Genomic DNA, 26,817 nt, shown 5'->3' on the forward strand with positions numbered 1-26,817 from the left:
AATCAGACATTTTATTTAGCCCAATATATCCAAAATATCATTTCAACGTATCAACAATACAAAAAAATTAAAACAGTTTCCTTTTTTTTTTTAGTACTGTCTTGGAAATTTGATGTGTGTTTTAACTTACAATACATCTCAATTCAGACTAGAAACATTTCAAGTGCTCAGTAGTTACACATAGCTAGTGGCTCTCATACTGATGGATAGTGTTGGTTTAGACATGATGGCATTCATCAGTATTAGATAATGAATCAGAGTACTAAGGAGATGACATTGTAGCACAAAATTTATTTCCCTTTGAAAACATTTCGATGATATCAGGGCACTGAGAATGTAATATTTGTTTCCTCCTATAATGCTGCTTAGCCCTGTCAGGTTACAAAGAGCCCTGCCCTACCTGTCTAGTTCTTTGGGACCTAATGGAAACCTTGCTTATCTCTTTCCTTCAGAATCAGTTCTCCAGAGAAAGCAGAGAATGAATTCAGTCTGGGAGGTGAATGTAAAGTAGTCCCAAGGAGTTCTAAGATGTAAAAAGTGAGGTCAACATTTAGGCAGAAGAATTAGGATTTTTTTTTTCTATAACCCGTGATAGGAGGAGAGTTGTGTGATGCTGGCAGCTGAAGACCACACTGCTTCCTTTTGCAACTCCTGGGACCCTCTCCATACTTCAAGATGTCCAAAGCCAATTGATCAGATTTCAGGGCCAATATTAGTTCACATTAAGCCCTTTACAGGTGAAAGATGTGACCTGTAGAACAGGTGGCTGCACTTTTCCTCCCACTGATCTTGTAATTTCAAGAGTGGAGTGTTGGCAGTAAGACAAAATACATAAGGTAAGTCTTATAGCCTGCCGTTAAACATTTAAGCTACTTAAACCTTTCTAATGTGGGGAAACAGATCCTTCTAGATGTGTCAGACCAGCTAACTAGAGTTCTGCATTGGGGTTGAAGGAGAAAAAAGGTCTTGCTTCTTTTTTTCAGGAAACTGTCCTTGGGGATTTTAACGAAAGAGGCGGATGGTCTGCGTAGCGATTGAAGTCTTTCTTGTCCCTTGGCCCGATACCATCAAATGTCAGGTAACTATGACATCTTAACCAAACTGTCTCCCTCTACAATGTGAGCACTTAATAGTCTCCCTCCTAAATATCAGCTTCAAGAAAATACATATATTTCTAATTTATCTACTTAAGCAGTATTAACTTTTTTGTTTCCAAAGAAAACAAAAAATAAGACTTGATAAACCAGGTTATTGGCTCAAATGTGCTCTAATTCACTAGTTGACCTGGGGTGAGTCCTATAATTTTTTCCAGGAGAAGAAGAGAGCATCCCTGAGCACAAATATTGTTGTAGAAGAGTAGGATTTCAATCCCAGAGTTCTTTCCTCGAGGGCCTTCATGGTTTCAGCTCAGTGAAGAGCCTCATGGCTCTTCAGAGCATGTCTCCAGTGCTTGGAGCTGAAGGATGCCCTGCCTCAGCCCCCAGTCTGACACCTCAGCAGAAACAACCCTCCCTACTGAGTAAGGGTGACCCTATACATGCCCCTGTCCCTTCAACCCGGGGACCCTGAGAAATGCCACCAGGCTTGCTTCTTCCCTCAGTCTCTGACATCTGCCACACTTAACCACATCTGCAAATTGGGGGAAAAAATTTAGGAGTGAGGAGAGCCTAGAGATTTAATGCTTGAGCGTTGGCACCAGACAATATTGGGCTTGAATCCCAACCCTGCTACTTACTGTCCAACCATAGGAAAGTTTCTTTATCTCACGAGTCTCAGCTTTGTTTTCTGTAAAATGGAAATAATTGTAGTAACTGCTGCACAAAATCGATGTGAAGAATAAAAGTGATTGTGTGTGTAAGATGCTTAGCGTGGTGCCTGACTCATATCAATACTATCACTCTCTTCTCCATGTGGCTCCTGATCATCTCTCCAATGTCATCTATCTCCCATTGTCTAGCAACACTGACCTACGGGCTGTTACCTGATGACAAATGCTCTTTTTACTACCGGTCATCCCAGGCTTTTGCACATGTCCCTTTACCAGGAACATTCTTTCCAGTGCCTTCACCAGGCCAATGTCTACTCATGCTTCAGATCTCAAGCAGGGGCAGATCTAAGTTTTATGGGGCCTGAAGCATAAACAAGTTGGCTTGGGAAGAGGCTTTGAAAAAATATTTTTAAAATGAATTCAACATTAGGTATGAAAGAATATTCAGAATGAAAAGGAAATCACAACAAATTACTGGCACCTAAGATTCAGATCTCTCCTCTGTGATCTCTTTGGACAATGTGGCAGCAATCCTTAGTACATGTGCTTCCATATTGCATCGTGACCTCTCATACCCACCTAGAACATGCTATATAACTCCCAGAATTCACTGTGACGCCCGAGGCTTAAGCTTTATAAGCTTCAGCGTAAATTCACTTCTGGTCTCAGATTTTACGTAACTTTCTCTGTGGATGTTCTCTGAACCTGCAAGACCAAAGTCTGGGCTCCTTATCTCTGTCCCTAGGACCTCCTGGCTTACAGTCCCATCGTAGTTCTTACCTCTCTGCATTGAAATCACCATGTTGGGTGTCTGTCTCTTCAAAGAGACTATGAATTCTGGGAACTAGGGCTAGTTTTGTTGCATGCCAGTCAATCTTCAGAGCCTACTCCAGCATGGAGCTCACAGGGGCACTCTGTAAATATTTGTTGAACTAATGAATGGATATCTGGTTTTCCCCCTGATATCTCAGGGAATCCTGATTCTCCAGAGCTGAGAATTCTCCTCCCTGCTCCTTCTAGATGTCCACAGTCCCACAATTTCAATCCTGTGACACTAAGATAATCCCACTAGTGGGATTTCTCACAGGGTAATTGGGTGTAGTTGCCACTATTTTTTCAATATGACTTCTTCCAAAGAGCTTCTTAACCAGTGACATATAATACAAGAGGAGATGAGGTGAATATGGGATTCTTTTTCTTGGAAAGAGTGGGTAGGGTGCTGTCACACACTTCCCCAATTCATCAGCTTAGCCGAGTCTTTAGTTTTCAAAAATGTCAATGAAAGCCACTACAGGTTGCCCTGCAAATGGCTATTTTCCTCCACTTGTTCCTTGCAGGATGCTATTATATTTTTGTGGCTATTTTTCCTCTCATGAACTTAGGGATGGTGGCCCCTTTACCAGCCCCGAGGGGTGAATGTTGTGTAGTCAAAGGAAATCATGGCAATTCCATTCTCCTTGCCAAAGACAGCTTCAGAGCTGGGCCAATAAGGAACAGGAACTTCTGTGGAGGGCAGGTGGCATCTAGGAAAGGTTTTCCTCCTGAAATAATAGAGATAGCAAAAGGGGAATCGCTTTTTCAATTGTGGGTTCAGTTGTACAAATGTGATACCTGGAGCTCAGGTTGCCCTGCATCATCAGACAAGCATGACGAGGAAGCAGCAGGTTGAGGGTGGCGGAAGGAAAGGTGGAAAGCCTCTGGAGCCTGAGGATGTTTGGCTCACTAAACTAGCATCACGTCTCTCCAAACTTCTTGTTCATTTAAATAACAAAATCCTTCTGTTGAAGCTTTTTTAAAGCAGGTATTCTACAAATTGTAGCTGAAAGCACCTTGATATAATTTCTAATGAGGCCAAGGAGGCAAATAGGAAAGTGAATGAAAGAATGTGTAGAAATCACTTCATTATTTTCATGGGTATTATGATAATAATATACATTTATTAGTGCTTTGAAATTGTAAAAGCATTTCGCTTCAATGGCATACTTTGTGTGAAGGTAGATAATTTACTTTTTGAAGATAGAGTATCCACATTCCCTTTAAAATAATTTTCTCATCTCTGGTATCAAGCTGGAAATGAGAGAAGCCAAGTGACTTGCGTGTGAACAACCCTCTCCTTAAAAGGAAGGTACACGTGAGAAAAATTCCAGCAGAGAAACCTTCTAAGGTAGTAGTTCCCAACAGTTCCAATGACAAAGGACGTCTTTTAATGTCCCCTCCCACAGGATAGTGGTTGAATTTTTAACAACTGCTCATGGTAGGGGCTGGTAGGCTAACGACAGAGATACTTTAAATACAGTGGTACCTCGGTTTTCAAATGTAATCCATGAGTTCTGAAATGTTCAAAAACAGCTGACAGCTGGGCCTCAGGGTCTTGCACTCAGTGGAAGCCGCGTGACATCTTCGACTTCTGAGTCGTGTTCGAAAACCGAAGCATTTACTTCCAGGTTTACGGTGTTCATAAACCGAAATGTTCGTCAACGGAGATGTTGGAAAACCGAGGTACCACTGTACAGTGATACTTCTCATCAGCCCTGTTCTATCGCTCACAACAGCATCCCCATGGATCTGAAAAATGATTGTAAAGTGTATGCCAGACATCTCTGGTTAGTGTGCAAACATCTCTAGTTAGTGGAGAGGAGCATGATGCCTTTCCAATTCTTAGAGGTCTGCAGCCCTACAACTGGACACCATTGTTCTAGAAAATTCTGCCACTCTACTTAAGGAGGTCACCTTGTTAGGAGAAAGTGACATCAGGGAAGCATTCTCTTTTCCATGGGTGTGATGATGAAGATGGTCTTGCAGCAACACTCCAAAGTAGTATTTCTAAATCCCGTTTTGTTTCTTGAAGTACTATCGCTCCTGAAAACCAGATTCATTAAATGTAGTTTAGCTAATTAAAATAGAAAACCTGCTGATAAGAAATGAAACCAATATGTATAATGTGGATGTCTACAGACGATGATATTCCCAGGGCTCTGGGAAGCAGGTTAATCAGGCTTCAATCAGGAACTCATCATTCTGAGAAAATTAATTCAGGATGGGAGGGAGGGAGCAGAAGCACAGGTAGAATTTCAAGAATCTAGCTGATGAATCTCTCCTTGGAAGGAGGCAAACCCTGAATCCCCCTCCCACGGAGGTGTATGCCGCAAGGGACTCTGGGTGGGAAGTTGCCTGATAACCTGCTGCGAGGAGATGCAGCTGCACACTGCTACATACTCCTCAAACATGCTCTGGGTTCCAAAACCCGCTTAAAGCAACGCTGTTTCAGACCTCCTTGGCCTCATCATTTCCAGAGAACCAACCAGGCAGAGTGGGTAACCAGGAGATGTGAGGCATTTCCTTTCAGCAGGCTTCCGCAGCAGACACACCTTCTGAGCCAGCTAGGCCTAGTCGCACAGGCTGTTGTGCGCTAGGAAAGGGGGGACTGGGGACGTGCCTGTATTTCCAGCTCTGAAGAAATCTCTGCTTCTATGAAGTGCCTTTCTCTGAAAAAAGAGAAAAGGCTCAAAATGTTACTCATTTAATTACAGTATATGGTTGAGATTTCTGAGCTCTTTCCCATTTGGAAAGATGTTCATAGAAAAAATAATATCCTGGAAGGGGAGACAGGGAGAAATATGGGCATAAAGGCACAATATCTACTTCCCTCACCTCCTTCCTAATCTTTACAAACTTGGGCCTAAACACTGTAAAACAGAACTGTCACAGTGGGGCGGGGATGGGGAAAGAACTACAGGCTCATATGTTAAGCAGCAAATACTTGATACCTAACATGGATATCCATGAAAAAGAATTGCCCACAGTTCACCAGTAAACATTCCAAATTTATACTTTGAAGCTATTAGCATGTTTCCCCAAAAATAAGACCGGGTCTTATATTAAGGTTTGCTCCGAAAGATGCATGAGGGCTTATGTTCAGGGGATGTCATCATGAAACATCATGCTAGGGCTTATTTTCCGGTTAGGTCTTATTTTCGGGGAAACACAGTAGTCAGTACTGATGATGTGCATGTTTTCTTTAAATAGCTTTTCAAACTGTGCTGCAGTTTCCACAGCATTCATAGGCAAGTGAAAACTTGTAACTTTAAACAAAGAGAACCCCATAGAAGAGAACTGAGTAGATTTACATTGTTGAGGAAGCTTTGTGAAAACAAATGAAGCAATTAGCACAATTGTTAAATGGAATGTGGACTCTAGATTAGATAACTAGTATTGTATCCATGTTAAATTTCCCGAATTTGATCACTGTACTGTGACTATGCAAGAGAATGTCTTTGTTCTTATGAAACACACTCTGAAGTATTTAGGAAATTAGGGGTAAAAGAAAGAAAGTGACAATGATAAAGCAAACATGGCAAAATGTTAATAGGTGAATCTGGGTGAAGGATATAAAGGAATTCCTTGCACTATTCCTGAGGCCGTTGTATTAGCTTGAAGTAATTTAAAATGAAACATTTACAAACACCAAACGAAGTAATTTTAGACTGACCTAATTACACACTATACTTGTAGACGTTCAGTTTTCTCAAGGGTTTAACACCAAGAGATCTTTCAAAAGACTCATCCTATAGCTAAGTCTTTCCAAATTGCAAGGCTACCTTCAGAAGAAAAGGAATTACTGAACCAATCCATGTCTATCTCGTGCTCCGAAATGACCCCTTTAATAAATAACATATTTTTCCAACCATGGATCATCATTTACATTTGATTATTTGTTTATGTTAATATCAAGTCACCCCTTCAGTATATTTCTGAATCAGTATACCATTTATGCTTGTCTACAAGAGATTTATATTGCCTTTTTTTTGTATCGCACACAGCAATCAATAGACAGCTGAGCAGAATCTCTGCATCTAGCAGTGCAGCTTTAACAAATGGAGTAAATGCTTATCAAACAATCAGGCAATTCCATGGACTGTTAGCCTTACAAGGTAGAATCCTAGCACTCTCAAATTTGTCATCGTACAGAAGGAATTTCCAGGTGAGGTTACAAAACTAATTAATCACAACAAAACCATTTTTAAATTTGTTTTTAAAACAGTTCCTGAAGTCAAAAAGCTATAAAAGGACGGCGTAAGGAATGAAACAAGGAGAAATTGAAAAATTAATAAATTATGTGAAGAAACATAAACAATATTTATTAGAGTAAATGGCTGCAGAGAAGCAGCCTGCAAAAGCTCACACCCACAATTTACTGGCTGAGTACTGATACACACACTCATAACCATAGCACTAAAGTTCTAAGGTGGTTTTCCAAGGAAATGCTGTATTTGACAATTTTAATGTTTATTTTCCCATTTATGAGGCTGAGAAGATTAAATTCACATTCAATGAAAGTCTAGCAGGATCAGGCATTCAAGTTGTAAGTTATCAAAAGATGCTGCTATGTCCTTTATGAAAGACGATAGATACAAAAAATGATAAACTCGTCTGCCATCAAAAGCAATTTCTCAGATTGTGGTGGGTCTTTTTTGTCCAACTACCAAGTGTTTGGCTGCTAATTTTTGTAAGCAACTAATGTAAGAGAAACGGCAAGGGCTGAGTTTTCTCCAAGAGTAAAGACCATGTGACGCTTGCTCTTCCATAAGCCAAAGGCCAGTGTATTCACCCAAGACACGCATGTGGATGATGCTCCTTGCTTCTTTTCTAACAATAAACAAAACTAATAATAACCTGTTTATGGATTTGAATGACTATAATAACTCCTTCAATATTTATGGCACTTTAAAAATATTTTCAAAGCATTTTCACACTTATAATCTAATTTGATCTTTCCGACAAGCTTGTGAGGTAGGCTGGGCAAGTATGCATCGTGAATTTGGTGGGTGAGGGAACTGAGGCATAGAGCAGTTAAGTAACTTGTCAGGCTTGACAGGGAGATGCCAATCTCTAGACTGCACTGGCTCTAGTAATGAAGAAAGTCTAAGCATGTTTGATGATTTTGTTTCAACATATTTTGAGGAAATACTTCACTTCCATCCAGTCAAATGATAGTAATTCCGTTGGAGCAGCTGCCATGACAAGTTATGGCACACAATTAGACAAAACACTGAGAGTTTTAAAAATTGGAATTATAACTGAAAACCACATTTTAACTCTCAACATGTGAGGGAATTGGCTGGTTTGTTTGTCTTTAGGGCAACCTAGCTCTGCAGTCTGAACTATAATTTCACCATTTCAGAGGTATAATATAAATAATTTAAAAATAAAAATTCTCAGTTCAACATAACTTAAAGTTTCAACATGCAGAAACAAAAGCAGTGGTTTCTCTTCCCCAGAGTGAATGGACATACAAGGCCCCAAAGCAAGGGTATCTGTGTCTGAAGGGGGAAATATGACAACATGTCCAATTTACTTACCACACCTCTTCATCCTTATGTAAGAGGCTCATAATTGGGCTTTGGGAGTCTGACAGACCATCACTGTTAGTTTGGTTTGAGGTCACTCAAGATATGTACCTATCTTCTACATTAAAATTATTTAAAATGTATTTGAAGCCTCAGATTTTATAACGGTTCTTGAGACAGGCTTCTAAACCAAGGCTGGGAAGTACCAGTCTCTCCATCCCTGTCTGATTCTGACCGTAACTCCTGCTCAAACTCACCATTTTTTAACCTGTCCCCTCATCGACTGGCCGTTAGAAACTGGATGGGCCAGAAAGTTCAGCCAAGTCCTTAGACTGTCAACCTTGACTGACCTGCAATGTCCGGCCTAGTCAGTGACAGGTTACCCGCTTCTAGGTATTTCATTATCAAGGTTCTTACAGTAAAAATAATGGCACTAAATCCAGGCATTTTCCCAAAACAACTGAGGATGTGTTACACAATCCTTTTATGAAACAAACAGGGTTCAGAAATTATACTGAAGATAGGACAGTGTAGAAGGATAAAACTGGAGATCTTGTTCAAATTAACTCATAATCATGCCAAATCAACATGCATTCAGTTAAAGACAAAAATCACTGGAACATTGTATCATCTTCTATAATTTAAAAGTTTCTGAAGTCTATATATAACTCTGAGGTAGGCGGAAAACCCTTTTCCTTCAAATAATAAAAAAATAAAATGTCCTATATACCTGTGCTGGGTGAAAAATTTCCATGGAGTTTTCTAGAAAAACTGAAGTTCACCAAGGTAACTTGTGTCTGAAACCTTCCTGACAGACAAGGAAGAAAGGGAGTAAAGACTATGAGTTTTATTTACTTCTTTCTTAAGAAGACAAATCCTAGCAAATTCTATTAGAAATTTCCCAGAATCGTAGGACGGAATGAACCCTGAAGAGGGTGAAGGCTACCTTCCAGCATATTCACACCTTTAACCTTCCAGCATATTCACACCTTTAACCTTCCTGAGAAGGTAAGAACTCTGCTTACAAAAGCCCACATCATTTTGATGTTTTAACCACCCTCTTGATCCAGAGTTTTTCCAACATATTTCAACATACAGGAAGACACAACTTTCTTAAAATTCTAAGGCTTCCATAACCAAATTTAGAATTCAATTTTGCATCCATGGACCTTTGGGAATAAAGTCTCCAAATCTAGACTTTTGAATCCATTCGAGATAGCAGGCCACAGTGGCTATGGTTGGTTATAAACAAAGAGCCCTAATGAGATGAAAATGGAACATCTGTCTAGTAAAAAAAAAAAAAAAAACTTGAACAGCTGTCTCTGAAAACTGCCAGAAATGATGTTACTGACGGCAAAACCCCAGCAACCTTTGCTGGTCATCAGGACAGCTTCTGGGTGAAAACTATGCTCAGGGATAATAAAACATTAGGCTACCTGGCCCAGCAGTCCAGAAAACTACACAAGAAAGCCCCTGTCCTCATTCTACCTGATGGATCTAACCAGCTCAACAGATAGCGTGGGTATTTTGTCAGTGAAAAAGTCAGTAGTGCCTGGGAGAGCATGGTCAACTCTGAATGGTGGTACTTTAGGCTGGCCTCCAACACTCAGGGGTTTCCCCGACTTCTCTGCATAGTTCCCACACACCCAAGAGCTCTCTAAAGGGGAGCATCTCACAAGAAGTTGAGAGCTAATTCCTGTTATGTTAACTGTACAGGGCTCATCTGCTTGTATGAAGAAGAGGGATCCACCCAGAAAACAGTATGTCTCTGCCCAAGAGATCCAGGTCCCATTAAGCAGAGCAGAGCTCACTAGCACTCAAGATATGGCTGGGCGCAGAAATGAATTTACTGCTAGAAGGTGTCTCATCTCTGTCTCCGGGTGATCTTAGATCTGCCTTTCCTACAGACTCTGAGGATTTGTGCCGCCTGCAAGGACAGCAAATATACTTTAGCCGCCGCTGAAAGCTTTCAGAAATACTGGAGGAAAAGAGCTTTTTGCAAGGATGGAAGAACTGGTAGAATACCAGCATGAACAGAATGGCTGTGCAGTACCCAATGAGCAATTTCAGAATCAACAGAGGCGCGCACACATACATATAGATGTCGGTTTTGTAAAGATACCACATGAGCAGGAGGAGGGCGTTCTCAATGAATCTGAGCATGTAGTACACGAGCAGCCGGTACCAGTTCTGGGACTTGCTGATGAGGTCAGGGTTATTGATTTTCAGCTGCACAGCTGACCAGCAGAACATGTTGATGCCGGCGTAGAGTAAGGTGAGGAAGCACAGCACGATGGTGGTACCCACTCGACTGAGGGCCTTCTCGATGTTCTCAGGGAATGGGGAGCCGCTGCACCAGAAAAGGATCCAGGGGTACAAAAAGAAACTGAAGAAGTTGATGAGTACAACCAGCACCACCCAGGCCTTCAGGACAGAGGTAAAGAGGACCAGGACGATGACCCGCGTGGCAATCTCGAAGCTCCGCCAGAGGAAGATGCAGACATAGGCCAGAGGCTTCACTTTGATATCATATTCATCGTACTTGATTTTGATGGCTAGGATGTTGCAGCGCAAGGCGCCGTACACAATGGACAACAGGGATAGGAACATGCAGAGACCTGGGGAGAGAAGAGAAAGAGCCCCGTCACGTCTCATGTCCACCAAGGCTCCTACTGTGTACTATTTACCAGTGTTTTCTCATAGGAGTACTTTCTAGTCACCCATGGTGACCCTTGTCTAATAATGCCCCCTTGACTGGCTACCTTCCCTTCCCTGTCTCATTTCCCTTCTCCCGTGCTCCTCACACCTTCCTCCAAAAATACCTGCACTCAAATCCTTGTCTCGGGTTCTGCTTCGGGGTCAACTCAACCTACAGTACCTTCCTGGTCCCATCTTGCTCTGCCTAAGTACGCAGAGTCCTTTACATGGGATGTTTTGTTTCCTCAATTAGCATATAGGCTCCTGAGGAGTCAAGTGTGACCATGTCCGATATTTATTCTTGAAATAGCTCAACATACAGCAGTAGTAGGTACACAAACAGAAGGCACTCAAGAATAAATTGCTCAGTGAGTTCCTCTCTATTTGCAGGACCTTTCACATGTATATACTGACTAGAATGCTCATGTTCCTTTACTCTTCAGTTGTATTCTTCAGTTCTACAGATTGCTGAAGAAATGAGAATCTCACTGTTACTGAGAGCCCATCTGTCTTGGGCTGAAAGGCCTTAGTGTTTTAAGAAGTCTTAACTTTAAGCTGTTTATTTCTTAAAATGACTTCTGGCTATTGGGTTTATCCAGTTTATACAACACAGCAGGACAAGCTGTGGCTCCTTTAAATGGAACATGGTACTGTGTTTGGGAGCACGACACTATAGGCTATGAGTTCCATCATCTAAGAAATGTGCTGCCCGGCTATGGAAGGCAGTGTGGAGGTTCCTCAAGAAATTACGAATAGAATTACCATACGACCCAGCAATCCCTCTCCTGGGTATCTACCCAAAAAAACTGAAAGCATTTCTCTACAGAGACACGTGTACTCCAATGTTCATTGCAGCTTTGTTTACGGTGGCCAAGACATGGAAACAACCAAAATGTCCTTCAATAGATGAATGGATAAAGAAGTTGTGGTACATATACACAATGGAATACTATTCGGCGTTAAGGAAAGATGATATAGGAACATTTGTGACAACATGGATGGATCTTGAGAGTATAATGCTAAGTGAAATAAGTCAGACAAAAAAAGCAGAGAACCCTATGATTTCACTGATACGTGGTATATAAACCAAAAACAACAAAAGAACAAGACAAACAAATGAGAAACAAAAACTCATAGACACAGACAGTAATTTATTGGTTACCAGAGGGTAAGGGGGTGGGGGGTGGGTGATGAGGGTAAGGGGGATCAAATATATGGTGATGGAAAGAGAACTGACTCTGGGTGGTGAACACACAATGGGATTTATAGATGATATAATACAGAATTGTACACCTGAAATCTATGTAAATTTACTAACAACTGTCACCCCAATAAATTTAATTAATTAAAAATAAATAAATAAATAATAAATAAATAAATTTTAAAAAAAAGAAAAAAAATGTGCTGCCAACTCATGAGCACAGACTGTGTGATCAGAATAGAAACACAGTCAGTTACTTCAGGCTGGCACCACCTCCCTGCAGGCTGGCACCACCTCCCTGGGAGGCAGGGCTTGCAGTTAGGAAACAAGAGTCTGGCTCCGGTTTGAGTCTTGTCTCACCAGGCTACACTGGGGAAATGGCCATCTCTCTGGGTTCCGTTTTCTCAGCCATAAAATTCAGGTGACAACACCTTCCACGCCTGCTTCTTAAAATGCAATGTCCATGTAACATAACTGTCTCTACTTAAATGTGTAACTTGAAATGTATGGGAATAAAGGGTTTTTCCTTATTTAAGTTCTGAATCAATGGAAAACCATCTATATATGGTGGGCAAAAAAACTCCAAAGCTTTGGTACATATTTCCCTGAAAGAAGCTCAATTTTACTCAAAGCATCAACTTTTTTCATAGTCTTTGGCATTGATTTAAATCATCAATATCATTCAGTGGAAAGACTGTTATGTACTAATGAAATTTAAAAGTGACAGAAACCCTGTCACAGGAGTAGACTGTAATCGCACAACAGCCTAGCCAACTGTCCCCCCGTGTCTTTCCTTAAGGAAAGAAGAGTCTGTGAGACTGACTTTCTGGGACTCTGTTCCATCCTTGTGTTTACACCTTATGTGTCTCTATCTGGTCCCCAAAAGATGGTTTGCAGCCAAAGACGGGTAAGATATCTCACGGGAGATACAACCCATGTCAGGCGGAACCGAGTGGAGACCCCTGACGTGATGTCTTAGAAAAACATGGGAAGGGGCCCTGCCTCCCCTCCCCCCTGCCTGGGAAAAGCTGTTGCCTGCTCTGGCTTTTCCCTCGCACCTGTTTGTGACAGAAGTCATGAAGACAACAAAGATCAGTTCTCTCCACTTATCTCAACGGAGCTGTTACAATATGAGAGACTTGACCCTGAGAGGGTACATGCCTTAATTAAGACATCATGGGACCTTGTGCTTGGGCTGTTTACAGACAAAGGGTGATCGGAATAAACATTTTTCTGCTGTGATGTATGAGTCTCACAGACCGTGTAAGAAACAATGTTACTTTCTTGTATTTATACACTTATCAGTGAAAACCTCCAGTCGGCTTTATTCTGGGCTCCAGACTTTCAGAACTGTGAGACCCCTGGCCTTCAAAGAGATTTAACTACATTAAGTCCCTGTTTGTTTCTTTCTTAAAAACTTAATCCAAAGCCACCCCTTCTCGCACCCTCACTGCCTGTGTTGCGCTGGACGTGACAGTAGACTGGGAGGTAATTGGAGTGAGTTATTTTTCCTGAGAGGCTAATTGAAAAATTATAAAGTAGTACATATTGCTGATATATTTTTATATGTGTGCTTACAGATTTCTATACCCTAAGAATCTAGTATTGAATCCTTTTCTTTTAGTCCTTATGTTTTCTCCACTATAAGAAAAATACTTCAAATGCAGAAGATGAGCTAAGCATAAACAATTAAAATGTAAATAATGTATTCACACAATACAGTATTTACATTGTTATACTGATGGTACTTTAACTCCAAATTATGTATTACTTTTAACAATGCAATGACCCAAACAATTTTTAAGCATCTATTCATTTTACTCCTGTGAGGCCAATTATTTCCAAATTGCATCTTTTTCTCTAACAAGAGTTAGCCAATTATTACCCGACTGCTGTACAGTAGCACCCAAGCACTGAAGCCTTCTGAGAATGTAAAGAAATTATCTTGAAATCACTGACTTCAATCATCACTCCCACTGTTGGGTGCTCACTGCAAAATGTCTCAGCTAGAACGGGGGCCAGGAAGAGAGATACACTTGGGAGATAAGCGTGTACAAAAGCGCTTAGAACGCATACTTCTACCTCTGGAATTGAGTACGATGTTCATGCAAATAACTACTTTTTCAGACTTAAATGAAGAAAAGTTCCCTGACCCCATTTCCTAACCTTCCCTTCCCACAGTCAACAGAAAAGGGGATCAGTTGGCAATCCCACCTATTTAAGTGGCACTTCCCAGAAGCCTAACATCCCCTAATACTCCTATTCCCGTTTCCTACATATGAGTGTATGTGGGGGGAGGGACATTTGGCTGCTTTCATCTTTTATTAGAAGGCAAGACATCACTTTAGGTAAGGCTGAAAACTATGCTCTGGCAATATTCTCAAGCCTTATTACCACACTTAGAAAGCTTCTTTCCACTCCATTCCAGCCAAATGAACTCTATTCCTATTTCACAGAGACATGAATTGTTATTAGGCATGACTTTGCTCATTTCCCGACTTGATACCCCAAATTTAACCTCTGTGTTAAGTGATGGGGAACATTTTCTTCCCCAGGATTTCTCTTAGGAAGGGAATTCTATTCGCAGGACCAGGGGAACAATTTCTGTTACTTGGGAGAGATAACAGAGGCTGCATCCAAGATGGAGGACGGTAAATGGTCATTCTCTGTAAAGTGACCACTCTCCGTGGACACTATATCTTCAATTAAATGAGACTGATCTTGTGAAATGCTTGGGTGGAATAGATTTTTCAAAAAATTAGTGAATGGCTTCAAGGGAAGAACTGAAGCAAGCTGCAGGGATGTGGAGTGCAGTGGTGGAAGGAAACTGGAGGACTCAGCACAGCGAGCTTCTGGAAATGGAACCTTGAACCAGATTTCTGAAGGGCTGTGATTTTGAACTCTCTCTCCTCTCAGTAGACACAGTGCCTTTTGCACTGTCTGGAGCCAGGATCTCTACCTGTACTATACTCCATCACTGCCTCCTTCCTTCTCAAACATCTTGCTCCCTCAATTATCATTTTTCTCTTCTAAATTTCCAACTGCTCCCCCTATCTTGGCTCTTTCTACTGAGTGTATGAACGTGCTTAAATCAGCTACATCTAAAAAAAATATCCTTAGTTTGCAAAAATGTACAAAATTGTTGAAACTGTGTGATAGATACATGGAGAGTCATTATGATATCCTCTCAAGCTTTTTGTATACTGGGAAATTTCTGTAATAATGCTAAAAGGGAGGGAGGGAAGGAGGAGAAAAGGAAAGAAAACAAAAGGGTGAGGGAGGGAGAGAGGAAGAACCCCCCCTTCACCCTCTACTTCTTTCTGTCTACTACTACACTCTCTCCTTGACAATTTCAGTCAGCCCTCTTGAATCATCTCTAATCAAAACATTCACTTTCCAGCCCTCAACTGCCTGCGATCTGGATTCTGGTCTTGCTCACTCCTGATGTCTCTGTAACATCTGATGTTGTTCATTCCCACCTTCTTGAAACTTTTCCTGTAGAGGCGATCATATCATTTTCTCCTAAGCCTCCTCTCCCTTTCTTTGCGGCCCCTTCTCATTTTCATTCAAGGCACATCGCTCTCTTAACACTTAGGGACCATGGTTTTATTTTCTCCTTCTATCCAAGAGCCCACCAGAGTTCTCTTCCTAGATATCTTACAGGTGACCCCCCAAAAAAAACAACAAAAATACCCGCCCAAACAAACCCCCCACAAAAACCACGGACAGAACAAAACTTCATGGTTCCCTGAAACCTCCTTTCACATTTCCTCTAGCAGCCCATGACACACATTCACTACAGATCATCCCATCCAGAAATCTATATGCTGACTTGCACTTTTCTCCCTCCTCTCCTATCACACCCAAACAGATCTCTAAGCTCTTGCACTCGGTGTGGCTCATGACCCAGCAGCACTGGGAAGGACTGGGAGTTTGTCCTCACCCACGGAGTCAGAATCTGTAGTTTAACAAGACTTTCCAGGTGATCCGTATGACCATGAACGCTTGAGAAGTACTACTTTAAGTTATTTTCCTCCTCCCTTTCTGGTCCTGTCACTTGCTACTGCTCATCTGGCTCTTGCCACAGGATCCTAACTTGTTTGTTTCTCTGCCACCAGCCTTCCTCTTTTCTTTGTCTGCCTGAATAACCCCTACTTGTTCTTCAAGGTTCAGTGAAAGTGTTACCCCATCAATGATGCCTTTCCTCAGCCTTTATTCAATTACATTCATTCATTCAGTTGTGCCAAATGCTCCCAAGACTCCCGCAAGCTCAGTGCACTGCCACTCTGTTGGGATCTCACACCACCTGCGCATACTTATCTTTATCTCATCACTTGGTACTTTGGTTTAGTGCATTCTCTTAGGGGTAGCTACTGTTCTGTATTACACAGAGTTTTATCACTAGCACCTAGCACAGTGATTGGCCCATAGGTTACTGATTTATGTATGTTGAGTAAATGAATGAATGAATGAAAAATTGCACAACCTGTAAACTGTCTTTTTTCACCACTGAATGAGTAATTGCGGTTCCAAATCTCTCACAGACATAACTGAAGTGAGGAAAGAGTATTCTCAAAGCCCCTTACCAGAGGGTGACTTCTGAGGTTATGGGCTTCCTATGAAAATACATCTGCTTCCATATGCCTTTCTCAATTAAGAAGTTGAACCTGGGTGGCGAGACCGGTGGAAAAGGTGAAGGGGAATAAGAGGTACAAACTTCCAGGTATAAAATCAGTAAGTCACGGGGATGTAATAAAGTACAGCACAGGGAATATTGTCTATAATATTGTAATAACTTTGTACCATGACAGATGGTTACTAGACTTATTCAGATCCTATCATTAGGTATGTAAATATCGAATCATTGCAGTGCATTCCCGAAACTAATATAACATTGTATGTCAACTATACTTTAATAAAAAAGAGGTTGCACCTGTTTCCAACACTTCCTGAGAAGTAGGATCCAAATTAGAAAAGGTCTTTGAGATTTAAGTCTTACTCTAAAAAATATTTGATGTACGTGAGAGGCCTGCAAAACAAGGAGATGTAGGAACTGCAATATCCTCTGACCACAGGAGTAACTGAGGAAGCTAAATACTGCGTCTGGATGTGGGGTCCAACCAGAAGTAAAACAAGTCTGCACTATCTTGGCAGTGTTGTGTCTTCCTGGCCAGCTGTCAGATTCCTGTTCTTGCTGGATTCCACGGCTAACTCCCCGGAGTGATCCTTGACCACGTATCCTAGGACCCAGTGTTCTTCTGCTTTCATTCCACCCCAGGCCCTGACATCTTGTCAGCAAACTGTTAATGAAGAGGTTGAAAAGGACAGAACATCATCACCATGAGCTTGTACCAACATCTGCCACCCTCCCTCCCCAGTTGCTACCACAAATACTGCTTCTGTTCTTTATTTTAACAACTTGATTGAGATATAATTCACAAACCATGCAAGTGACAATTTAAAGTGTATTTGATGGGGTTTATAAAAATAGATTCACAGATATGTGCAAATACCACCCGACTCAATTTCTTTCTTCCTTCCTTCCTCCTTTCCTTCCTTTTATTGAGGTAACACTGGCTAACAACATTAGATAAATTTCAGGTGTACAGCATTAAAATTCAGTACCTGTATACTCTAGACTAGGGGTGTCCAAACTTTTTTCAACGGTTTTCACCAAGGGCCATATGCGTAAAATACACAAACAGCCGGGCCACTCACTCGAGGTGAAGTACGTATTGCCTCACCTGGTTTATTTAAGTAAATGAAATATATTTTTGGAATTTGCTGCGGGCCAATTAACAATGGATTGCGGGCTGCAGTTGGCCCATGGGCCGCAGGTTGGGCACCCCTGGTCTAGACCAACAAAAGTCTAATTTCCTTCTCTCACCATATATTTAATCCCCTTTACCCATCTCACTTTCCCTCCAGCCCCCTTTCCCCTCAGGTAACTACCATTCTGTTGTCTGTATCTATGAGATTGTTTTTGTTTTATTAGTTTGTTACTTTTTTGCTTTATATTACACATATAAGTGAAATCATGTGGTTTTTGTCTTTTTACATCTGACTTATGTCACTTAACATAATACCCTCAAGCTGCATCCATGTTGTCGCCAATGGCAATATTTCATCTTTTTACGACTGAGTAGTATTCCATTCTATACATACAACATCTTAAAATGCCCACATTACCTAAAGCAATCTACAGATTCAATGCAATCCCTATCAAAATCCCAATGGCATATTTCATAGAAATAGAAAAAAATCTATAGTTTGTATAGAACCACAAAGGATCCTAACTAGCCAAAGCAATCTTGAGGAAAAAGAAGAGTTAATTTTAGTACATTTTCATCACTCCAAAAATAAATTCCATACCTTTAGCTATCGTTCCTCCAACCTCACTTCCCCACCCAGCCCTAAGCAACCACTGATGTACTTTCTGTTTCTATCGATTTCCCTACTCTGGTCTTTCATATGAATGAAATCATACAATATGTGATCTTTTGTGACTGGTTTCTTTCACTTAGCATAATGTTTTCAAAGCTCACCTATATTGTAGCATGTATCAGTCCTTCGTTCCTTTTTATGGTCAAATATTCTAAAAAATATATTCCAATGTATGGTATACTGCATTTGTTTATGCATTCATCAGTTGATGGAAATTTGAACTGTTTCCAACTCATGGCAATTGTGAATGTGCTGCTATGAACATTCCTGTATGAATATGTTTTCATTTTTCTTGGATTCATAGGAGTAGATTACTGGGTCATATGGTAGCTTTATGTTTCATTGCTTAAGGAACTGCCAGACTGTTTTCCAAAGTGACTGCACCATTTTACATTCCCACCAGCAGTGTATGAAGGTTCCAATTTCTCTACATCCTCATCGATGTTTGTTCTTATTACTAACTTGAATTTTTATTATTATTAACTTTTTAATTCTAGCCATCCTAGTGGGCATGAAATAGTGTCTCTCTGTGATTTTGACTTGCATTTTCCTGATGACTAACGATGTCAAGCATTTTTTCATGTACTGATTGGCCATTTGAATATCTTCCTTAGTTGATTCTGGTTCTGAACTATGGAACAAACATTATAGATTTCATTCTGCCCCATATGTGTCCCAAAAAGTGTGCCAGAGTTCAAAGGCCAGATCTGCACAGACTAATTTAAGAACAATATTAGCCTTACTCACAGCTATTGATGAACATTTAAATTTTTTTAGAAAGATTGTACAATTCTATCTTCTCATGCTTTTTTAATTCCGTAAAAAAATGCATCAAAAAGCAAAAAAGATCTCCATGCTGGCAGTGGCAGATTAATTTGTTTTGGTTCAGTATTTCTGCCAAGAACAACTGTACAAACACCTGCTCAAAGGCATCAGAAAGTAATGAGTACTTCTAGGACCAAGATCTCAAACAGAAGAAAAATCCCAACAGAAAATTGTAAAGCTGCTTTTCCCCCTCAAGACACTTGCCCATATGATAGCGGGTTCGAAGAGACTAAGAATCTGAACACGGCTTTTAGCAATCTCTCACAGCTGCTGCGTGGGGAGCCTGTCTTACATTCAAGCCCTATAGTGTTCCTAGTATACACCCATAGCTTTCTCGTGGGAACCCAAAGGACAGGACTCTAGGAGTAAGGGTGACCAGAAATAGATAAGTCCTCCCGAAGCCTGAAGTACAAATTTTGACCAACTCAAGTTGTGAATGAGTCAAGTTGATCTGTATCTAATCCAACTGCCTGCCATAAACAAAAGTAAAATCTTCCTGGAGAAAGAGAACTCATCCAGAGCCTCAAATTATCTCTATTTTTAATAAAAATACCTGACATTTAATTGAAAATAATATGATATGCCAACAAAAACAAAAAATGATCAAAATCCAACAATAAAAACAGATAATCAAAACAGACCCACAAAAGACACAGATATTGAAATTATTTTTAAAATATCTGCAATTGATATGTTCAAGAAATTATATAACAAGATAGAGAATTTATCATAGACTGGAAACTATTTTAAAAACTCAAATGAGGGCCGGCCCAGTGGCTCAGGCGGTTGGAGCTCCATGCTCCTAACGCTGAAGGCTGCTGGTTCGATTCCCACATGGGCCAGTGGGCTCTCAACCACAACGTTGCCAGTTTAACTCCCACAAGGGATGGCGGGCAGTGTCCCCTGCAACTGACAACCGGCAACTGGACCTGGAGCTGAACTGCGCCCTCCATAACTAGGATTCAAAGGACAACAACTTGATCGGGAAAAAGTCCTGGAAGTACACACTGTTCCCCAATAAAGTCCTGTTCCCCTTCCCCAATAAAAATTCTTATAAAAAAAAGCTCAAATAAAAATTCAAGAACTGAAGAATACAGTAAGTTCAATTAAGAAATGAACAGGTGGGTTTAACAAATTAGAAATAGCTATAAAGATAATTAGTGCTAACTAAAACATAAGTCAGAAGAAAAGGGAGAAACAAAAAGCACAAGACACTTATGGAAAGTGAAAATGAGAGAGAGAGAGAGAGAGAGAGAGAGAGAGAGAGAGAGAGAGAGAGAGAGAGAGACTGAAGAAAAAGAATGGGTCAGAAGCAACAATTAAAGCGATAAAGGCCAAGAATTTCCCCAAAATGTTAAAATATCAAACTAAACCCCAAATCGAATAAATATGAAGAAAGCCACAACTAAGCATATCATGTTAAAATTGCTGAGGACCAAAGCCAAAATCTTAAAAAGCAGTTATAGGTTTTCATTTCTTAGAAAACAAACAAAAAAACAACCCCCAAAACCCAGATTCCCTTCAAAGAAGTGGCAATAATAAGGACATCTGGCATCTCAACACAAATAATGGAAGCCAGAAAACAAAGGAATGATACCTGAAAGTGGGGGGAAAATGACCTCTAACATACAGCTCCATATCCAAAGATGAAGGTAAAAGGGACATTTTATGACAAAACAAAAATGAGGGAATTTGTCACCAGCAGACCTGCTCTAAAGAAAATATTAATGGTAGTATTTCAGGCCCATATATAATGATCCCACATGAAAGCACGGAGATAGAGGAAGGTATGAATAGGGACCAAAAGAATAAATACAACTCAATTTTTATAATGGGCAAAAAGATTTGAACAGTCACATCACACACACACACACACACACACACACACACACACCCCAAAATGGCCACTAAAGACAGTGAAAAGGAACTCAAGCTCATTAATCACCAGGAAATGCAAATTCAAACAAAAAGGAGATACTACTACACACCGACTGTATTACTAAGAGTAAAACCAAGTGTTGGCAAGGATGTGGAGCAGTGGGAACTCATATACTGCTTGTGGGAGTGTACATCTGTGCAACCACTTTTTAAGTTTCTACTAAAGCTAACTATGGGCATTCCCTATTGCCCAATTCTACTCCTGAGTACTGGCATACCTCGTTTTATCGCATTTCTCTTTATTTGTGCTTCGCAGATACTGCATTTTTTATAGATTGAAGGTTTGTGGCAACCCTGCACCGAGCAAGTCTATCAGCACCATGTTTCCAACAGGCTCAGATGGTGTTCATCATTTTTTAGCGCTAATGTCTTTTTAAATTAAGGTATGTGCATTTTTTGAAACATAACGCTACTGTACACTTAACAGACTACAGTACAGTGTACACATAACTTTTATATGTACCAGAAACCAAAAAAGTTCTTGTGACTTGCTTTAATGCGATATTCACTTTATTGCTGTGGTGTGGAACCGAACCCACAATATCTCCAAGGTGTGCTTGTATAGATGTTAACAGAACTGCAGACATATTTTCAGCAGCATTACTTTTAATAATCCCAATCTGGAAATAACCTAAATATCAATCAAGAGAAAAATGTATCAGTTCATTGTAGTATATTCATATAATAGAGTACTACACATCTATGCTAAAGAACAGACTTCTGCTACAAGCCACAAGACAGCTCTCACAAGCACAGAGCTGAATGAAAGAAGCTAGCCCTCTGATTCCATTTATATACAATTTTTAAAATACAGGAAAAGGAATCTGTGATGGTAGAAGCCAACTTTCTGCTTCGTGGGTCCTCTTTGGGCAGGAGGGTTGGTAACGTGATTAAGAAGAGGTAAAGGGAGGCATCTGGGAGTGCAGGTACTCCTCTGTCTCTTGATAGAGAGAGACATGGGTGTGTTTACTTTGTGATAACTCATCAAGCTTCACCCACACATTTCACACTTACATAAATATGTTTATTTAAAACATCTAGGTGTGCTACTACTGTACGTATTAGACACTCAGTAAATGTTTATTAGATTGATTTTTTTAAAGGCAAAAGACTACACTTTCATTATCGTAATGAAATTGTTCCAGAAAGTTTTCTTTCCTGCCCTGGCAAAATGCCAAGTAGAAAACAAACACAGTATAAACCCCTTCTTAGATCACTAGAGCAAAACTGGTTCTACAGATGTAACCAGAATGGCACCCTAATACTGGAAAATACATCTTAACGTTTTAGTGACTACAACTTTACTTTTACCAAAATCTCCTTGAACATCTGCCAGTTTACCAGCTGTTTAGTCAGAAATTGAGGACTTTCCTTTCAATACATATTTATATTTGTTTAGTACTCTGAATTGTCAGAATACAATAAACATACATGATGTGATTATTATCTACTCCACAATCCCTAAAGATCCTGAATGCTTTTGCTATTTTTCTCCCATACATATTTCAATTTCTTGCCTGAGAAAACTGGGTGATAAAATCTCTTCCAGTTCCTCTCTCTTATGCTCAAAAAAATTATTGGACACTTATTTCATGCCAGGGACCGTTTCAAGCACTTTACAAATATGAATCCCTTAATCCTAACAATTCTAGGAAGTAGATTCTGTTCTTATCCTCATCATACAGATGAGAAAACAGAAGCACAAAGATGCCAACTTTCCAGAAATCGCTCAGCTAGCAGAGCTGGAATTCAAACCTAAGCAGTCTTGCTCTAGAATGTTAACTAGTTGTAACTAGTAGGCAATTCTACCTAAATAAATATAATGAGGTCTATTTCCCTAGCAATGGTCTTAGCTCCACTTTTTAATTTCTTCTATCAAAAGGAGGCAAGAAGTAGTGGTCAGTTCCCGACACTGCTCAGGGCCTCAAGGAATCTGGAGAATCCCCCCAGAGTATTTGGGGAGTTGTCCAATTTTTCTTGCTTCCACTGAGCCCAAATTTCATACCTATTTTCTATCATACAAGTATTCTGTATATAAAGACTTCCTGAAATTATTCTGTCTAGGCACCCGGGAGTGGGTAAGCCTCACTACACTAAGCTGGTTTCTGGGAAACCTAAGCTGGCCTCCCAAGGCACAACCAATGATCAGAAAGAAGGGCCAGGCTCCTTTATCTGCCTTACCAACTGCCTTATCATCCTGCCTCAGGCAGAGAGAAGAGGCACCAGTGTGTTGAGCTAGAGCAAAAAAACCCCTTGCCTTCCATAGCCAGACAAAGGAAGTTAGGACCTAACCAATGTGTGGGGGGGCCCTCTGTCAGGTTATCTAATACTGAAATGATGGTAGCGGGACCACTTGTAACCCCAAGACAAAAGTTCTGCATCCTGATGCAGACTGTCAGCTGTGGCAAGGCATGCAAACTGTCTTTAAACAGTTACTCATGTACAGTGTACTTTGTAAATAATCAGGCATGGCCACTTGACCCTCCACAACGGAAATAATCTCTTGCCTTTTCTGCCTTTGCCAACACTTGAACCTTAGACACTCATAAATATTTGCACACACAATCCTTACCTACTCTAGTGTTTGAACTCCCACAACAATTCTCAGTATATTCCCCCCCCCAAATCTATCTTCCCTTCCTTCTTTTCAAACGCTTTATTCTATTCTTATTAAATGGTACTGTTTTATATGCGTTTATGGTTGTGAACATGGAAACCTTTTAAAAATAGGTAGGGTATAAATAATTTTTAAATGGATAAATAATTGGTTTGGACCTTGCAAAGAAGACCTCAGTTCTCCCTGTGTGTGACTGTACCTGCTCGGTGCCCACTATTCTAAGCTGTACTACCAAGACCTACTTATTTTACAGGGACGGAGGAGGAATGAGAAGGTCCTATGCTAGATTCTTCAAACAAGGGCTCTAGAAGGAAACCTGAGAAACTACATAAGCAGTGTTGGCATGCTCCAGTGAACCCAAGCATAGTCTTGAAAACACACTCTTATATGGAGGTGGTGGGAGGGGGCAGTGCGTGTCTTTCCATTGAGTACCATTAAGGAACTTCCACTGGCTTGTGGTCACAGACTCCAGAAATGAAAATCAAAGCCTACATCCAGGCAAAAGCCAAGCCTGAACGAAAAGTCTTGGTGGTATACAGAAGGATTTTCTCCCCAGCACAATTGGAGGTGAGCTCAACTGAGGAAGAATGGATATGAACTCATCCTCAAGTCCTAAAGACTTCATATTGTCTTACACATTGACATATGCGTATATACCATTACACAATCGTATAGACCATTTTTTCAACTGCTATACCATAGCAGCTACCGTGTTTTCCCGAAAATATGCCTAGCCGGACATTCAGCTCTAATGTGTCTTTTGGAGCAAAAATTAATATAAGACCCAGTCTTATATAAGACCCGGTATGATATTATATTATATTATATTATATTATATTATATTATATTATATTATATTATAATTATATTATAAAGACTGGGTCTTACATTATAGCAAAATAAGACCAGGTCTTATATTAATTTTTGCTCCAAAAGACGCATTAGAGTTGATTGTCCAGCTAGGTCTTATTTTCAGGGAAACACAGTATGTATACTATACTGATTATAACTAAAAAAGCTTTTTAGTGCAAAAAAAATTGAAATTAAAAAAAATATGTAAAATACATATATGTATGTATGCATTTATATTAGGTTGGGACAAAAGTAATTGTGGATTTTGGAATTATTTAACCCTTTAAACCGCAATTACTTTTGCTCCAACATAACATATAAATTTTAAAAAAAGATTAAAAAATAGTGGGGATTAAAATTATAAAACATATTTTAAAAAAAGAAAACCGAGGTACTACTGTGTATGTGTGTGTGTGTATGTTATATATATGTATATATGTATATACATATATATAACTTATATATATAATTTTTATATATAACTTCTTTCTTGGATTTGCGATAGTCAAATAAATGAATTCATCTGGATATAGGTCAATGAGAACAGTGTGGAATCCTAATCACAGACATCTAACATGGAGCAGAGGTTTGAGAAATTTTCATACTGGAGAAAAACCAATATAATGCACCTAAATCAACCTTAGGGTAAGAATAAAACTACAGTAAATTTTTTATGGCTTTTAATTTGGTATAATTTGTATACAAAGAACTGCATATATTTAATGTATACAATGTGTTGAGTCTAGACATGGACAAGGAAAAATTTTAGTAATGAAAATACCTATAAATTGCATTTAGTCGTATTTAACCAATTTTACTTTTAGGTACAAGAGAAATATGTCTAATTCATATCCCTAATAGAATTTAAACTCAACAAAAACAAAGATTTTGTTTTGTTCACTAATGCCTGGCACGAAGTGCAGTGCCTGGCACATAGTGGGTGTTCAACAGATATTTGCCGAATAAGGTAAGTGATAACAGGGATTTATTATTAAATTAAAAAACACTGCATTTAAGCCAGTGTTCATATATCTTCTTCATTTACCAAAGCATATACTACAGACATGTTCCAAATGGTGCATCATCCCCAATCTTCAAGGAATATTTCTAATATGTATGGGATTTTCTTTAAAGAAAGGTATAAAGATAACAAATATAAGGCTGAAAAATACACAAGCAAAATATATTTCTGGATGGCCCATGTTTATCAGAAAATCAAATGCCATTCCATTTGGAGAAAAACCTCCATTCCCTTTGGACTGTTTAACTGAGTTTCATGGCACATTTGAAACATTCGTTCTGCCAGTCACTCTTACTTTGAAAGAGAGGAAATCAGTTACACAACTCTGTGTTCAATGTCCTATTGTACTTTTTGCTAAGCATTAAACAAAATAATTCAAATGTTTTTCTAAAGGTTTTAAAATGAATAAAACTTCGAAATCAAAGAATTAGCAACTTTTCTCGATTTTTTCTAGACATTTGTCACTTTACACACACATACAAACACCACACACACACACACACACACACACACACACACTTCCTTTAATTAACCTTGACGTTTGGATCCTGGTCTACACACACAAGAACTCAGAAAATGTTTACAGAAGCAGATGATAACAACTATATGTCCTTAAGTTCAACTCAAAGTAGCCAATTCTCAGAAGTTCAAAAGTCATGAATTTATTTGTTTTACTTTTTCCTAAACATCATGAACATATATGCCATTGTAATAACCTTGTTATAAGATGCTTTTAATTTATGTTTAATATTATTTTCCCTAGAAAAAATTCAATTTTGTCCTATCCACCAAGTCCAAATTACTTTGGGGTCTCCTGAGGCACAATTAGAAATACCAGAAATAGCTTCCAAGCTGAAGCAAGCATTAAAAACTACTTATCTCTGGAAATACAAAAATTCTCTCTCTGTCAATCTTCTTTCTCAGTCTCCTACACACTGAAAACTGCCGAATCAACCTTAATAAGGAAAGGCCAGCAACCACAACCACTGTTATCCACATTATAATACAGCTGCATCAGCCAGTTTGACCCTTTCCACGTGTCCTTGTCACCCATTTGCAAATCTTCAGCCTTTAGCCAGCCTTCATACCTGCCATTTGGCAGTCTGG

At 39.7% G+C, this 26,817-nt stretch overlaps 1 protein-coding gene across 1 annotated transcript in view; it reads right to left on the reverse strand.

Annotated features, from left to right (window-relative positions):
* The window catches only part of XK (X-linked Kx blood group antigen, Kell and VPS13A binding protein), a 55,655-nt gene continuing 28,838 nt past the window's right edge, over nucleotides 1-26,817 (reverse strand). Inside the window, exon 3 of the mRNA XM_081043382.1 lies at nucleotides 1-10,733. Coding sequence (XP_080899508.1) covers nucleotides 9,907-10,733 — 827 coding nt within the window. The 3' untranslated portion in view covers nucleotides 1-9,906. The remainder of the gene's footprint in view (nucleotides 10,734-26,817) is intronic.

Source organism: Rhinolophus hipposideros (genome assembly GCF_964194185.1).
Source record: "Rhinolophus hipposideros genome assembly, chromosome: X".
NCBI classification, from domain to species: Eukaryota; Metazoa; Chordata; class Mammalia; order Chiroptera; family Rhinolophidae; genus Rhinolophus; species Rhinolophus hipposideros.